The sequence below is a fragment of the Homalodisca vitripennis genome, chromosome 5, assembly GCF_021130785.1.
Source record: "Homalodisca vitripennis isolate AUS2020 chromosome 5, UT_GWSS_2.1, whole genome shotgun sequence".
Taxonomy (NCBI): domain Eukaryota; kingdom Metazoa; phylum Arthropoda; class Insecta; order Hemiptera; family Cicadellidae; genus Homalodisca; species Homalodisca vitripennis.
In genome coordinates, this window is record NC_060211.1 from 54,623,839 (window position 1) to 54,641,205 (window position 17,367).

At 32.1% G+C, this 17,367-nt stretch overlaps 1 protein-coding gene across 1 annotated transcript; it reads left to right on the forward strand.

Moving 5' to 3' along the window:
- The first annotated feature begins 1,366 nt into the window (after window positions 1-1,366).
- Window positions 1,367-15,334, forward strand: LOC124362219 (phenoloxidase-activating factor 3-like). Its single transcript, XM_046816539.1, has 7 exons — window positions 1,367-1,510; window positions 2,657-3,049; window positions 6,074-6,214; window positions 7,435-7,540; window positions 8,226-8,410; window positions 11,494-11,595; window positions 14,744-15,334. The coding sequence occupies exons 1-7, from the start codon at window positions 1,432-1,434 to the stop codon at window positions 15,076-15,078; spliced, it is 1,341 nt and encodes a 446-aa protein (XP_046672495.1). The 5' UTR covers window positions 1,367-1,431; the 3' UTR covers window positions 15,079-15,334.
- Window positions 15,335-17,367: the final 2,033 nt, after the last annotated feature.

Below are 17,367 nucleotides of genomic sequence, written 5' to 3' on the forward strand. Positions count from 1 at the left end.
GTCAGGGGTTTCCAGATTCTCGTAGCTTCCATTGTCCGAGAAGCTTAGATGTTAGAGCCAGGATATTCAAAAAGTCAGGAGATCCCAGACGGAGGAAGCTACCAGACACAAAGAGTTTCCATTTTTCGGGAAGTGGAGGCTTTAGAGCCAGGATATTCAAAACGTCAGGACATCCCAGACGGAGGAAGCTACCAGACAAATGAGCTTTCATTTTTCGGGAAGTGGGGGTTTTAGAGCCAGGACATTCAAAACGTCAGGACATCCCAGACGGAGGAAGCTACCAGACAAAGGAGCTTCCATTTTTCGGGAAGTGGGGGTTTTAGAGCCAGAATATTCAAAACGTCAGGAGATCCCAGACGGAGGAAGCTACCAGACACAAGGAGCTTCCATTTTTCGGGAAGTGGTGGTTTTAGAGCCCGGATGTTCCAAATTTCTGGGGGTTTGCGAGGCTGAGAGCTTTGTCAGTTCCGAGTAATGTAAGTTCCTGAAGGACGGAACCTTACAAAAATCGAGAGACCCCAAGCCAAAGATTCCCATAGCTCTGAAAATGTTATAGATTGAAATATTCTAGAGGTGACCAGATTTCAGACGCCATGAAGAACACACATCCACACCAAACGAATATTTTCCATGCATCATGCCCGAGCTCGTAGGATTCCATGCAACTATTTTCTCTACTGCCTTATGCAAGTGTTTAACCGATTTTCTATTGCCACGTCCGATTTCTAGGAAAATCCTTCCCAACCATTAAATTTTATTTCAAAATAAGCTATTGCCGTTTTCAACCGAAATTCATGCTTCATCATTAGTCATCATGTCAGCTGACGTTAATTACGTACCTTAATACAGGCACCAATTGCATATACTAATATAAGTTGTTATTTGTATTCTGGTCTTTTCAGTAGAATGCACAAATAAATGTTTAGTAGCAAACGTTTCGACTTTAGATTAAGGTAAAAATGGAGAGAAAGGGACTTTATTATCAGTAATGCAATATATTCCTAGAATCAAGAATGGAGCTTGATTATTATAATCATCCTAAGATGAGCGGAACTATCGATAGCAAAATATTGGGATGATAAGACTTTTTTAGTATTTAAAAAAAATTAAAATATATTTATTGAACATTAAATTATATTATTCATTCTCACTGTAATTTTGTGATTATTTCAAAAAATAAGGTTCGATCGAGTCTGCCCATAAGTAATCAGATATATTTGGCCATTATCTTGCTCGTTACAAAAACTATATAAATTGTAATTTTATGTGAAAATGTACGTGAGAAAGCTTTGATTGTGGGAACCAATTTCTCCCCAACTTCACCAGTTATGAAACCACTTGCGGTTGATAACTGTTCACAATTATCTTCAAATATACCGGCCCCGGCACTCCAGTTTGGGCAAGCAAATCGTACCACTCGTTTTGTTCAACATGACAGTTTTACAGATTTTTTGTACAGTGGGGTTTATACTTCTGACCGACGCTTTCATTCTCAAACAACAAACAACCGGCAAGTGCTAGTAATTTATAGTAGTAACTATGGGAAAAGAAAGAAATATAACATTTCTGTATGAATATTAAGTTATTCAAAAACGTTTATTTGTATTGTAGTTTGCTATTTTTCATGTTGAAATCAGAATCTTAACCTAAGAGTATAGTCAATTACTCAGATTATGACATCAATTACTTGATAAAGGAAGTATTTAAAATTATCTATCAAAATAAGATACGATATATTGTGCTCGTATATTGTGCTTTTATTCTAAAAGCTATTTGCAGTTACTCAGGAATGTACGAAGTTGGCCACTTCATGAAGCTTGTATTTCTCAAATAAATATTTACAATTACTTATATTTTATTACGAAGATAGTAAAATCTTGTGAGTATTCTTGATGTAATCTAAGTTTTTTAGAGCAAAACCGAAATGATCAGAAACGGAAACATTGTATTGCCCTATAACCATTGCTTGCTGATTTTCCATTGATTTCGTCAACAAATTATTACATATATTACTACTATATTTTATCAACGTAGAATTGTTTGACATTTTTACTTAATATTCTTAAAATGGAAGAAATTATGAAAGTCTTATAAATAAAAATAAAAATAACTGACAGTTAAAGTCATTTACTCGCGTCAAAAGCTATGTTTTTTACGATTTTCTATGTTCTCTCGAAAAAGCTGAGTAGATATATGAAAATATAACAAATAAATCTTACGAATAAAACAAATTCAAATATTATTGTTATTAAGACTAACGTTTTTGACTCGATATACGTTTTTAAGTTAAGAAGAAGTTTAAACAATAAAATGCACAAATACACACAGGAGCGTTGGGTAACAGAGTAGGTAATGCAACAAAACAACTGTAATTGTTAATCTTCTGTATACTCGTGTATACCTGTGACATGTATTATTAATTACTGATAAAATTGGTTGTAAAATTATAACATTAAAAGAAATGTTTGTTAATAGCGAATAGCAGCGTTGTTAGTTAGCATTGGTACCTTTACTTTATAGTTACTATTTTAATTAATATTTATATTTATTTATCTATATTTATTTAGACATATCTAGTGAAAACAAATGTCTAAGTAAGCATTAAATAAATATTCCCTGAAAGTAAAAAAAAATATAAATAGTAAACAATTTTCAGGTGTAAAAGATGAAATATCCTTCAGTGATGCAAGCATTGACAGCCAAATGCAGATCACAAATCCTGAAGATGACAACAATGAAGATCCGCTTTTCGTGTTAAAGACCACTCTAAAGCCTCCTGAAGTTACTTTTTATGAAAAACATGGTCCTTTTGATGACGATGCATTCGTCATACATCCTCCTACGTCGACAGAAAACTCAAAAGGCTTAAGCCCTCTTCGTGATACAAAACATCTTTATAACAGTGCTTCTGATCATATTTATCAGGGAAATGACGTAACTCTGTACAATAACCCTACCGATGAGTCTGTTACCGATGCGCCTTCGACTACTGATGATGGTGATGATCGTGATGATGAGGACTACGAATATTGGAACTATAATGGGACAGGTAAAACAGTTATTTAATTCTTATAATTAATTGCAATATTAGGGTAAAAAGTCAACGAATGTCTTACGTTACCAAGTGAACTTAGGGGTAAGAAGTCCTCTCTAAACTTTTTGTTATAATTAGTATATAAGTTAACTGCAACCTTTGGCAACATTTATTTAACTGTAGATCATACGTCTTTCGGACTTTTATAGTGTAATAACAAATAAATAAAAATATACATATGGTAGAAAATTTCATATAGAAAATGTCGTGTTCGAAAAAATAAATGTATGGATTAAAGATGCAGTTCACTTTAATAACAGTTATTGGATAGATGTAATTTATTAAATTATATTTTACAAATTGTGATTAAAAAGAACATATTTAAACTGATGGTTTTAAATAGGATGCATTAATTGTTCTAACTAATAATACTGGATTTAATTGTTATGTTAAATTATACTTGAATTCCAAAAATATAATTTGATATATTATGACTTTTCTTAGATAAATATTAATCCATATTGATGAATATGTTTTATTACAGAGAATTTGTAATCCAAATGATTATTTTATTCATTAAAGTTGGAACACATAAAACAGTTTGAAATTGCTTCCTTTTTCATGGAATTTTTTAGAAGTATCTATGGAATTCGGTTCCCAGTATTAGACGTACTTAAAAAAACAATAATTTCAAACATTTAATTTTGAACATTGTATAGTCCAAGATTAAACTCGCAACAATACATTGTATGTATAGCGTCAATCATTTATAACAAAACGGTTACTTTATCAGTATGGAATAATAAAATAAGAATATTTAACTGATTCGTATATAGCTAAATCATTTTATTTGCTTTATCAGTCCGTGACTAATCAAGAACTCCTCAACATTATAAGGGTTATTTTGCAAAAGAACTTTATTACTTCTCTATGACAACGTATCATCGCTTACCCCCCACCCCTTAACCAAAGTTTTCCCGAGTTAGTTCGGAAAAAGGTAGTTCTATGCGCAGGAATGTTCAAAATTTAATTTATTTAATAGGTAGTGAGTGCTCAGCACAAACAGCAGTCTCCACGGGATTTAAACAATTTGCAGTAGGTGGCACAGAAACATTTAGACCGATAGAGATCGATCTCATTAGAAACTTGTAGACTATAAAATGGTTGTTTTGTATCCTGCCTAGATATTTTGGCTACCTGGGTTGATTTGGAACGTTTTTATCTTAACAGTTACTTGATATAGTTTATCTGGTGTGCAGTCTTTCTAAATATCTGATTCCCATTAATATATATATATATATATATATATATAATATATATATAATATATATATATATATATATATATATATAAATAAATGTTTGTGTGTTTGTCCTTTATGGAATCGTAAACTATTTGACCGATCATTACGCAAATTTGTATGTATATGTATTTTTCCACGAAGAAGGTTTCTATGCTGTGTCTATTGATGTAACTCACCTCCAGGTGGCGTTGCCAAAGATAAATAGTTTTCAAAGCGCCTGCACATTATAAACTGCAATTACGAGACAGTTACGAATTTTTAATAGCCAAACACTATTTGAAGGCGCTAAGTTATGATGTATATTTGTCTTGAAGATAAATTTCTGGTTGAACTTAAAGCTTCAGTGTTAGACCATTTTATAATAAAACACATGTACGTGTACAATGGCTATAAACATATACAGATTTTCTTGATCGTGGCAACAAAGCAAACTCTACATCGGCGTTGAAAAAATATAATTTACTTGAGCCAGAAGTGCACATACACGGGTAACGCTTACGAAAAGCGTGCGAAGCCGTGGGAAACAGCTAGTTAAAAATAAAAATTGTATTCAATCACTTAAGTTTAGTTTATTAACTAATCTACATTATGTTTCTGCCAAATATGGCAATCAATAATTTGGGTTAAACTCACCAGACCATTTCCAAGTCAGATTATAGGATGTGCTTGATAACTAGGTTTAATTTTATCATAACATGTTACGTCACGATGCTTAGAATAACCAGGAAATGGACCATTAACATTATTAGGCATTTAATTGAAGTCAAACATTACATAAAAATAATAAATAACCAAATTTAAATAATTATGTATTTTTATTATTCAGTTACAAAGATTTTCTAAACTGCTTGAACAATGTTCATCAAATATTAATAATTTCTAGTATAGGTTTACACGTCATAGTGAAATACGAGTATACCTTTAAGCACTGTAGGAAGGTATGCATTCACGTGTTGAAATTGAAACTAATTTTTAGTTTTGGAGTGTTAAATTTTACACACTACATTAAGATTCTAGGAAAACACTTTATTGGCTGTTTACATTATAAAATTATACAAGACTAATTTTTGTTGACTTAGTTCAAAATATTGAATAAATGCAAAAGTCTAAATTTTACATCTTTTATAAAGTAAGATAAAAAATGGTGAACTGATATGGCTCACAAATCCACTCAGCCCAATCTTGACAAATCTTTGTGTACTTAATTTAGAAGTTACAGTTTTTTAATTGTCTTTGCTGATACATTACATGTCCTTTTTAAACCTTTCGTACAAATGATCTCTTTATGCATTTGCTATCTCATAAATAAAATTAAAATAGAAGAGATTTTTCTATATCATGAATTGACTTATGTGAATTAAATTTTAAAGTAACTATTATGCTATACATTGCTGAATTTATCAGTATAAGTGTTCTACTTTTGTCCTACACTGTGGTAGTGAGATAAGATACAACAAAATCTTATATGAACGTTCATGGGCAACATATTGCCTATGAGATAGGCTAACCAACTCAACTAAGCCACATACAAGTGCTTGTAAATAATCTTGGAATTCTTTCCCTTTTCTTCTGTCTTGTTTCATAATTTGAGATACACCTTTAATTGTTCTTCTTAATCTTGAAGCCTTACGGGATATCATAGAGCATACATGATAATGTTTTGAATGACTTACAGTATTAAAATTCCAAAAAATTACTTGAGGATTGTTATGTGTTCTGTTGCATGTGATCTGCAGATCTGACGAAGCACTGGAACTGGCCGCTGGTGTATCACGACGAGAACTGTGGCCGCAGCAAACGTCTGGCAAGCAAGTCTATTGGTGGCCGCAACGCCGACATTGGAAAATACCCGTGGATGGCACGTCTTATCCACAGATGTGAGATTTCTCATTCCTAATCTACTTGTTTCATGTATTTTTAGGTATATGTTATTTGTGTTGTTAACACTGCTACTATTAAAAAATGAAAATAAAAGGACTAATAAAGTATAAAGTGCAGAGCAAAAGAACAAAAGCACCAATAGGTCTCGTAGAGGGGGTGAGACAACACTTATTTTTTTCAAGGGTGGGAATGTGGAAATAGATCAATCTGGCAATCGTCAACCCCATCAGTTAGGGCATTTTTCCTATACACCAAGCTCTTTGATAAATGACAGCTATTCTAGTATTTTAAATTTGGTCAGTTCCAAGGAAATTATAACTAAAAAAATACATAATCGATTTTCACTATGCAATGGTGCAAGAATTGAATAATTTCACCAATCATGAATGAATTATATGGTAGTTTGTACTAAAATCAAAGAAAAGTGCAATAGATTTCTCGTTTGTGATTTTTATAGCAAGAAGTAATTAAACCTAAAGGTATAATCGGATTTGTGACAGCATTGTTGGATTGGATATCTTTGGATCGTCTTTGAATAGTAGAGACCAAATTATCATAGTTATATCCGCGTGTTTATTTATCGTATGATTTTGTTAAAATTCCTTCCATTATTTTTGATGGTATTTTTTAAGAAATCCACTTTCCTTTAATTTTGTATGTGATTGTTGGTTGTTGAAAATCTGCACATACACAAATTAGAACCTCATTTAAAGACACAAGAATTTTTAATTACTATCCATCTAAGTATATTTTTTACAGATCTAGACATGAATTTTTTATAAAATCTTGCACTTAGGGAATTATTTTTTAAATTAAAATTCCAAAAAAGCTATTAAAGCACAATTTTTTGTAAGTTATGTAATTTTGTGAACTTATTTCATTCTTAACTATCTGAAACTACATAAAAACTTCATTCTTATGTTTTTATGGGGAGGTCCAAGCAATTATGTGATATCAAGAATCGCCTTATTACTTAGTTACTTTTAGTAGTGTGAACAATTAGAATTCAAGACAAGATTTGTTAGGATTGCTACAAAATCTATAACTTATTCTATATACTTGTTTTCATTATGAGTACTATTTTTAAATAAGTTACATTGTTATTACAGATACTACAGTTTCAATATTCCACATATTACACCAAATTTAGCTCTTTGTCATAGATTGATAAGATAAAACTTACCGCATTAACAAGATTCAATAACAATGTTAACAGCTTACAGAAAGGATTTTGAAGTGGGAGGTTGTGGAGGATCTCTTATCAATAATCGATACGTCATCACAGCGGCCCACTGTTGCTTTAAGGACAAGGACGTAACACTGTGAGTTTTTTATATAATATGATGTTTTGCACTAGATAGTTAAAAATGTCAGTCTTGGCTTAAAATACAAAAAATAGATAAGCTAATTTTATAGGAGCCATATTTATATACATGCACATATATGTCAAATTTTATTTTTCTAGGATATTAGAAGTTGAACAACAAGATATAGTTCTACGAGGGGTTACAACCCTATTTATGAGGTCGCTATAAATGGTTGATATTAACGAAAATAATTTAGTTTTTTATTTGTTACGAGGCACGTGTTCGTCAAATTTCGTGGTGCTAGGACACTGGAAACATAAAAAAAAAAAAAAAAAAAAAAAAAACAGACATATAGTTCTTTTTTTCTAAGCATGGTTTATTTTCCTTTCAGATTCGGGTAGATTCATAATTGGTGTATACTAAAAAAGCATTAATTGGACAAGAACTCTGCATTCTAAGTTATTGAGTATAACACAGATTCCAATATAAAGTTAACGAAGCGAAAAGTCATTTATCTGCTCAGCCCTTTCAACAAAATTCTAATTGCTTTAGTGTGCTAGCATAATATGTGTTATTTTGCTCTTGTTTTCATTATGAGTACTAATTTCAAATAAGTGACATTGTTATTACAGATACTACAGTCCTTGCGGAAGATGCCAAATCAGTAATTCTGTACTTCTAGTTGTATTTTTCTGTTCAGGGCATTCGTTAGGTTGGGAGAATACGATATTCACCATACCAAGGACTGCTTCAGAGGAAACTGTGCCCCTCAGCCCTTGGACGTTGAAGTGGAACATATTCAAAGACATCCTCTTTACCAAAATAAGAACACATTTGACCAAGATATTTGCCTAATTAGACTTTTTGAAGATGTGGAATTTACTGGTATTGTATGATTAGAATACTCATAAATGTAAACATATAAAAGGATTTGTAGTAGTTTCAAGAATTTACGTTCTGAAAACTTGTTTGCACTATTGGGCGCTAACAAGTAAATGGGATGAAACTTTATGTATGGTAGAAATGTTTTAGTTAATTATTCTTAAATATGAACAATAGTTCATAACTAGCTATGTAATGGTCGGAGGGGCTGATTGCTCATGAAGTGGATCTAAACACAACATTCACATTACTCTTAATGTTTTAATTTTGAGGTTAACTTTAGCCCCTACGCTCATAATTATTACTGAGCTGAAACATCACCACAGTTTTTGAATAGTAATTTATCATATTTAAGTATTGCGAGTGTTTCTAGACGGCCAGCTTCCTGGATCACAGGTATTATACGTAATTTGGCTCAAAGAGATTCTGCATTTCGTAAAAAAACCGAACGAAGTTACCTGCTGTTTGGCTAATATATAAAACACTAAGGAACAGAGCCGAGCAACAAGTTTACAATGCGAAAATAAGATTTTACTATATACTATTTTCTGTTCATCAATCAACAAAATCTTCATGGAAAAAAGTGAAAGAGCTTGGCATAGGTAAAGTTAACTCTGATAAGCCCATCGCAATTGATCCAATTTTATAATCAACAACTACTTTGTAGACATCCCTACTGATCTATCCGGGGCCCGTGATTATACCAATGAGTTGAGTGTTGCTCCACTTAATCGTGCTCGGCATCAGTTCTCTTTTGCTGGTGTGACTGAGACTGACATTATGAGTACGATCTTGACGATTTCTAGTAACGCAGTTGGAGCCGATAAGATACCTATGAAATTGTTGAAATATATACTTCTTGTAGTAGTTCCTATAATTACAAATATTTTAAACAGATCTAGTTCTTCTTCAATATTTCTGTATGTTTGGAAACTTGCTACTGTTCGCCCAATTCATAAATGTTCATGTCCTAGTGACTCTTCAGATTTCTGACGCATTAGAATTCTATCAGTTTTATCTAAATACCTTGAGGGAATGGTGCATCAGCAAGTATGTTTCTTTCTAGAATCCAATAAAATTTTGTCCAAATTTCAATCAGGATTTCGTTCTAATCACAGTGCAACCAGTGCTCTTTTAAAAATCACTGAAGATATACGTTCGGCAGTGGACAAAAGGCTTGCTACAATTTTAACGAATTTTTAAGGCTTTCGACTGCGTTTACCACCCATTGATTCTTTTGAAATTGTATAAAATCGGATTCTCTGATGGCTGTGTAGAGTGGTTTTAGGTCGTATCTGTCAGATCGTCACCAGTGTGTTAGGTCCAACGACAAAGACTCGTACTGGAAACCTGTAAATCGAGGGGTGCCACAAGGCTCTGTCTTTGGCCCTCTTCATTTTTCAATTTACATCGACGACTTAACTGCTATGATCAAATACTCATTTTTCTCCTGTATACCGACGATTCGAAAATTTACAGTCACTTTCCCGTTTCATACTATCCAAACATTGTTGCTGACATGAACACATTGACATTATTGCAACGTGGGCCTTCAAACACGGACTGAAACTTAACGAAAGCAAGACTCAAACTATTAAACTTAACTTAAACAACTCTCCTACACTCATATTGAACGGTCACCCTCTTTCATACAGTGACAATGTCAAAAATCTTGGAATGACTATTACAAAAATCTTAGTTGGGCCGATAATGTTACTGAGACTTGTGGCAGGGTATTTGCTGCTATTCATAGTCTTAAGCAATTTGCTATTTACTTACCCTTGAATTTGAAAGTAATGCTAGTTGAAGACCCTGATTTTCTGCCATTTCAATTGCTGTACCGTAGTTATAAATGACATGACGGTTGAGCTTTCGGACAGATTACAACGTGCTCAAAATTATTGTGTTCGCTTTATCTTCAACCTTATACGATATGACCATATAACACCCTTCATCAATCAGTAACATCTGCTAAAATTGAATCTAATCCGTCAGTTCCACATTCATAGCATGTTACATTCAATTTTGATAACGATTATTCCTCTTTTTATTTGTCTGAACGCTTTTATTTTATTTCTGAAACAAGCAATTGGAATACTCGATGTGGAGCCTCTTTGTTGTCTATTCCTGTTCATAGATCTTCTATTTACAGTAAATCACTCACAGCCTCTGCTTGTCGACTCTGGATTCATAGTCGGGAGCGGTTTCGGAGGGTGCTTAAGGACCATCTGTTCCGGGCCTCGTCGGGTTGACGATATCGTGGCATGGGGTCTGGGACGGTGGTGGCTTTGCATGAATGTTAATGGGCGAATGTCTGTTAATTTCTTTGTAATTTTTATTTTATTTATTTATTTTTAGTTTCATGAAGAACCTTCTTTTCATTTTATTATTTTATATAAATGTAGATGATATATATATATATATATATATATATATATATATATATATATATATATATATATATATATATATATATATAATTTTTGAATGTAAAACAGTAATGTTGATTATACTGTGGCTCTTGTTTTACACAAATAGTTTAGTTTATAAATTTATGGTTAGGTTTAAGAGTGGACTTAATAGTCCTACATCGTACTTCATTTAATTTCATTTAGTTTCATTTCATTTTCAAGACTGAGCCTAACAGTATTTTTGTAGTTTTTAAGTAAAGTTTAGTTATTCAAAAAAAGAGATAACTATACCCTGAAAACGACGTCCATCCATTCTGACCCCGTTGAAGAGAGTGTAACACTATTATTATGGTCAATGGTCAAACTGCAACAATATTGCAAGTAACTCCGTAACGGAATGCCTTGAAAATGTTAGAAATTACTCAAATACACAAAATAAAATAAATCACAATAATAAAAATACTTTAGTTCCATCTCTTGAAGAAAATACTTGATTGAACTTACTGCATAATATTTTGGTAACGTCTAGTACAAAAATTGTATCACATGATCATTCAGTAGCTACTTGCTATGGATTGTAGCTAGCAGTATAATGGCAAAGTTTCTTAATACAACTTTTAACAGTTAGTGAGCGTCAATACAGTTATATGTCCGTTTATAACTAACTGATTACAGATTATATACAACCAATCTGTCTACCTTCTGCGATCGAAACTGATGAGAAACACTTACACAACATGACGATGACTGTCGCAGGATGGGGAAGCATTGAGAATAGTGAGTACTAAATTTAATTTAATAAATTGACATGTACTATTCTTTGTAACCTGATCAATACAAACTATATAATAGTCCTTGGATCGAATTCCGGCATTTATGGCGTTTGCAAATATTTCTGCAATGTTGTCATATACTACTCAAAACTCTATACGGCCTCTATCTGGAAAGCGGTTTTTAACAAGATATAAAAAAAAACAAAGGGAACAGTAGTGATTTTAAATTGCCTGCGTGCTTGCGTGCACTTTACGTGTTTTAATATATCTACGATGTATAATAATTGAGATATGACCATTACTTTTCAAAATTTATATCGGCCGCTATTTTGAAATTTTAAGAGATATTGAAAAAGTACAATAATAATAGTGTTTCTAATTATTTAATATTTCTCTGAAAAAATTGTACTTCATATTTTTCTGAACAAATTGTCATTTCGGGTCTATATTGTGAAATATCTATATATTATAACTTACACGAATGCTTCAACCTTCAAAAGTTTTATTGGTTAGGTCCGGTTTACGAACGCATTCATGGTATGTTAATAACGTCCCTGTGGAAAGTTTGGTCTCGATATAATATTACGGCAGTTGTCGTTGTCACTAGTTTAGAAACCAGTTTTTAAAATTAAAATCTGTTGAAACTTAAGGAAAAAACATAAAAATAAATTTGCTGTCTTCAGCCAACAGACTAAACAGTACGTTTATTTTACCAAAAGTTTACAAATAAACGTCTCATCGTGTCAGGTAAAAGTGGACCGTTTTTGTTTTTCCGATTGAGTCCGCTTCCTATAAACTCCATGTTGTGGACCTTAAATCTTATATCTTGTTTTACGACCTTCATTATGGTCATGACGGCTCCTTTATATCGCATAGCTTTTTATAATTTACTTTTTTTATGGAATAATGTCTTTGCAGTGTACTATTGCAGTCGTGGGTTGACCAGCTATGTGGCCAAAACCGCACCACGACCTTGAGGCCTTTCCGCTCGAGCACTTTATCAATTAAATAAACTTTTGCGGTTGCAGTTCTTATCAGTTCTTGCTCATAGAAGCCGCCTTACAAAAAATCGCCTTTTTATCGTGTAAAATATACGATACAGGCTTTGCAGGTTTTATTTAATATATTTTAAAGGGTATTTTAAATTCAGATATACTTTCTTAATTTATTATTGTTTTTGGTAATTTCAACCTGCTTGTTTTCACGGAAATTAGGTATTTTTAGTATAAATCGAGTTATGCTTGTATACACGGGTGAAAATTTGTTGTACGTGTTTCTGTCCAACATGTTTCGGTTTTGAAATTATTGTACACACTACTAATGTACTACTTAACTTTATCTGGTAAGATAATTACGCATTCATAACTGCCACGATGCGTACATTTTCTGTACATTTATCTTTCAGTATTCTGTTTTATTGTTATACTACGGAACTATTCAAATATGATTTGGTAGAGTAAAAGTTTAGTTGTATTTATTTATAAGTTTTACTAACGTAAATGTTGTACCACTTTTTATATTGGTCAGTTTCGAATTTTCTTATCCTAGTATTGGTTCTAAGGGCCGCGCAACTTATACACCAGTATTGTTCTTTATTGCAACGATAAATGCAAATTTTGAGAAATAGTTGAGCATCTTCCTTATGTACTTGAAGTCTGCGATCACTCTTGAGTAAGCCAGATCGGGTTGGTAGAGATCGTTAAGTCCTTGCAGCTTGGCCCTGCGTCTAGCATAGTTTCGTTTAGACGGTTTCTGTAATTCCCTAACGCGTCCATTTTTTAAATGAAACGGAAAAGGTAATACGACGAGATATATATATATATATATATATATATATATATATTATATATATATATATATAGCCGTCGTTGAGCGTGGTTTCGGAACACTCGTACTATGTTAAACATAATACCCAGGATAAGCATTATTGAGGTATAGGAGTCTGTTTAGATGTAACTGGTTGTCACTCCACGACCCAATTATGCCCCGTATCTTTTAATTAGATGGTTTAGAGTAAATAATCGCACCTCCCACGAAGTTCAAGACATTGTGAATCAGGAATAGTATCGAACATTACGTAAACGAGTCGATCTTTTTATGTTTAAAGATGAGGGTATCCCGAACTGTACTTGATACATCTAGATTCAGGATCTCCCTATCGTCAAAGGCATATTCCCTCACTATAACTGCCTTCGCAATATTAAACAGAGAGCTAAGGTTAAGTAACAACAAGCACAAAAGATGTTAAAGATAAGATAAACATCATAATTCAAAACTATATAACCTGATGTATAAACCAATGCAGAGACGAAAAGTAGTGGACATGCATAATCTAGTAACTAGAATTCTTAAAAATCAATAAATAAAGAGATAGCTATCACAGAAATATTATAAAATACCAATATGAAAAATAACAATAATAATAAAACTGGAGATAGTAGAATAACTTGACAGAAATCTCATACCATACTGGAAACATGACAGTGCCAACTAACCACAAGTGTATCGTTGGTTATTCGCTAAGAACCTCAAAGTGAGCCATGTCTTTTCACAGTATATTAGCTCTAAATCAGTAATTTATTAATTGACTGAAATTATTTTGTATCATTATATTTGTTTAACACAAGTATGCAAAAATATTAGTTTTGTAATTCTTGAAAAAAAAAAAAAATTAAAGGTCTTTAAGATATTAAAAGTTAAAAAGGTTTAATGGCCGCCATTTTGAAAACATTAAAGTTAATATCACATACTTTTTCAATAACCGGCCTAGTTATCATAAATATTTGAAGGATACTCGTTATAATTTAATTTATTAGTTTTTAAGATATAAATTTTCGTATAAAAAAACATACAAACAAATGGGAAACTAAGTATAGCATATCCTTGTCCGTATGGTGAAACGTGGTTGTCTTAGCCTGAGCAATAACGTGGTAAGCAATTTTCCAGAGAGTTACGGGACACTCTGTATATATGCATTTACTCGTAATACTGTAAAAAATCTGTTAAGCACGAGATGTTCTTTTGCCTCGCAATATGATTTATGTACATGTAAGAACAGCCTTCTTGTTGAAACAGCTTATGTTACGTTTGTTATTGTTGAAACAGAATGGATCCATTTGTTGTAAAAAATTTAATTATTTTGTTTTTTACAGACCCAAAAAAGAAACTTCCGCATGTACTCCAGGAGGTCGACGTTGTCGGCAGGCCTACAGAGGTGTGTAGCTCGATACTAGATTTGGAGATGGACTGGGAGAATCAAATCTGTGCTGCAGGGAAGGAACCTGCCCAAAGCCCCTGCCCTGGGGACTCAGGAGGTCCACTCATGTACTACAACACCACAGGAGACTCAAGGAGATATATGCTCATGGGTGTCGTGTCTGCTGGCATCTCTTGCTCCAACAGGGATCCTGACACAAATCCTGTCATCTTCACCAGAGTGGCCAATGCAATGCCCTGGATCTTGAGTACTATTCACAACATAGATTAAATGACTCATCACACTCGTTTCAAATACGGGGTTAATATAAATTGCACATAGTACTAAAGATTTATTTGTTCTTAATTGCAGAAAACCGTGTTCTAATATTTTAAATTGTCACTCAGAGTGAAAATGAAACTAATAATTTGTCTTGTGTTACCTAAAACATTAATTTTATGTATCCACTGAAGTGCAATCATGATTGTTGTTGTGGCCTAGCATAGCTCTAACATTGTGAATAAAGCTTTAAATTTGTGTTTAGAAATTATTGTTTAGAATACAATAAACCATTCCATAAAACATACCCTTTTGAACAATTTATGCTAGCACTTAGGTACTTGTGTGCTTACAATATAATTATAAAACATGCGAAAACGTCTTATAATTCTTTTTTTGGTTTTGTGGCAATTGAAGATGTAAGCACGGATAATAATATGTATTATTATATACAAATTACTTTTGTATGTTTCAAATAACATTGCAAATATTTTATACAAATAGATTTGACCTATTTAAACTTAAGCTCAAACTTATTAACATAAGTTTGAAATATATTTGTTTCTAAAAAATCTTTAAAGTAAAAAGTCTATGTTTCAGAGGTAGAGGTTATTCTCTACTCTGAGGCAGAGGTAATAAACATTTTTATTTTGTTTTTGGAAAATACAGATATGGAGCGTACTAGATGATTTAAAAAATCTTACTACCAATATACATTATTACAGAAAGTACTCGTTACAATATTTTTGATAAAAACTTTTAAGTTACTTTGTTTTGTACAATATTATTATTTGATGAAAGAATTCTATTTAATATAATATAAGGAAATTAATTCAACCTAATAATTTATAAAAACATTGCATTATAAACAACAGGCTAATATTGTAAACTTTCCCTAATATTGATAATCTAAATTAAGTTTTATATACCCAATTGTTTGATCTGAAGTATACAAAAATGCTCGCTTGTGTAAAATCCAATAAGTGATGTAATTATTTGTCACAGTTATTGTATGTGAGTGTTTTCGTAATAATGACCTCACACGAACAAGATTTTCATGCCACAAAACAATCATATATTCCCATATTGGTGGGCTGTGCTTAAGATTGAATAAGCTTACTGGTTGTATAAAAAAGTAAATTATTAAAGTTCACGAATATTGCAATGCTTTCACGAGTCGTTAAAGCTAAAAACATAATATGCATTAATTTTTAAAGATTTCTTGGAGGTTTTGATACAGCCTGAGGGAAGTCATGTTTGAATTTTCCGAGGCCCTCCAGGCCTCCGAACCGAAGATCCTCCGGAACCGTGTATTTTACCATTCATCTCTGTGACCGGTTTAGTTTCTATTTTTACTCAAAATTTTAGCCAAAGCGATTCAAAATGCCATTTCTGAAAACAGAAAAATGAAACGAAAAAATGAAGACAGAAAAGCCAAGGAAACACACCACTTCCTATAAACCTATAACTCATGTACATACTGTACAAAAATCACATTTCCATCTTCAGATTTTTATTTGGACCTAATTATAAAATTTGTTTTACATGACGAAGAACCCATTTTTACAACATGCAAACACAGTAAAAACTATAATATAAACTCACAAATTTTCATAAAATTACCTAAACTTCATACTTTAAATGCTGGAGTGATCAAACACTTTTTTTCATAGTGTTTCATAGTGTTTATACTATGTCTATCTCCAGGAACGTTATCCCTATTGGTTGAGTTTAAAAAAGTGCATTAATAGTTTAAAATCCTCACAACCTAATTAGTGCCATTCTAAATTACTTTTTAAACCAAAACTATATTATCAGTAAATACAAATTATATTACTTCTATATTTGAACACATTTGTGTGGATGCAAACCCATGCTCTACCGTCCGCAATAGTTTTACATATAAAGGTAGAATATAGATGATTATATTTCTTACACGTTGTTTTCTGTCTACAATATAACATTAAAAATAAATAAAAAAATTAAAATATTGATTCTTTGTGGTCCAAAAAGAGTTTCTTAGAACCAGACCTTTAGTTTATATTCCGTTATATTTTGAAATACCTGAACCTGTTATTTCTTCCATTGTTGAACTGTACACTATACTAAAGTAACTCGAGATTAGACGTGGTTAGATTAAAATTGGCAAAAGGTTAGTTGTTTGTTATCCGATTTCAACATTGTCAATGTTTGTAGCAATATTATAAAAAATTACTTCTTTCTCTTGCATGTAACATTATAATTTCTTTTGTATTTCAGTTTAATTATTTAAATGGCCACGAAATTTAATACTACTAGATA

Coding starts and splice junctions, on each gene's coding strand:
- LOC124362219 (XM_046816539.1), top strand. CDS start 1,432: ATGACAGTTTTACAGATTTTTTGTACAGTGGGGTTTATACTTCTGACC. Junction 7,541..8,225: donor AAGGACAAGGACGTAACACT/GTGAGTTTTTTA, acceptor TTTTCTGTTCAG/GGCATTCGTTAGGTTGGGAG. Junction 11,596..14,743: donor ATGGGGAAGCATTGAGAATA/GTGAGTACTAAA, acceptor TGTTTTTTACAG/ACCCAAAAAAGAAACTTCCG.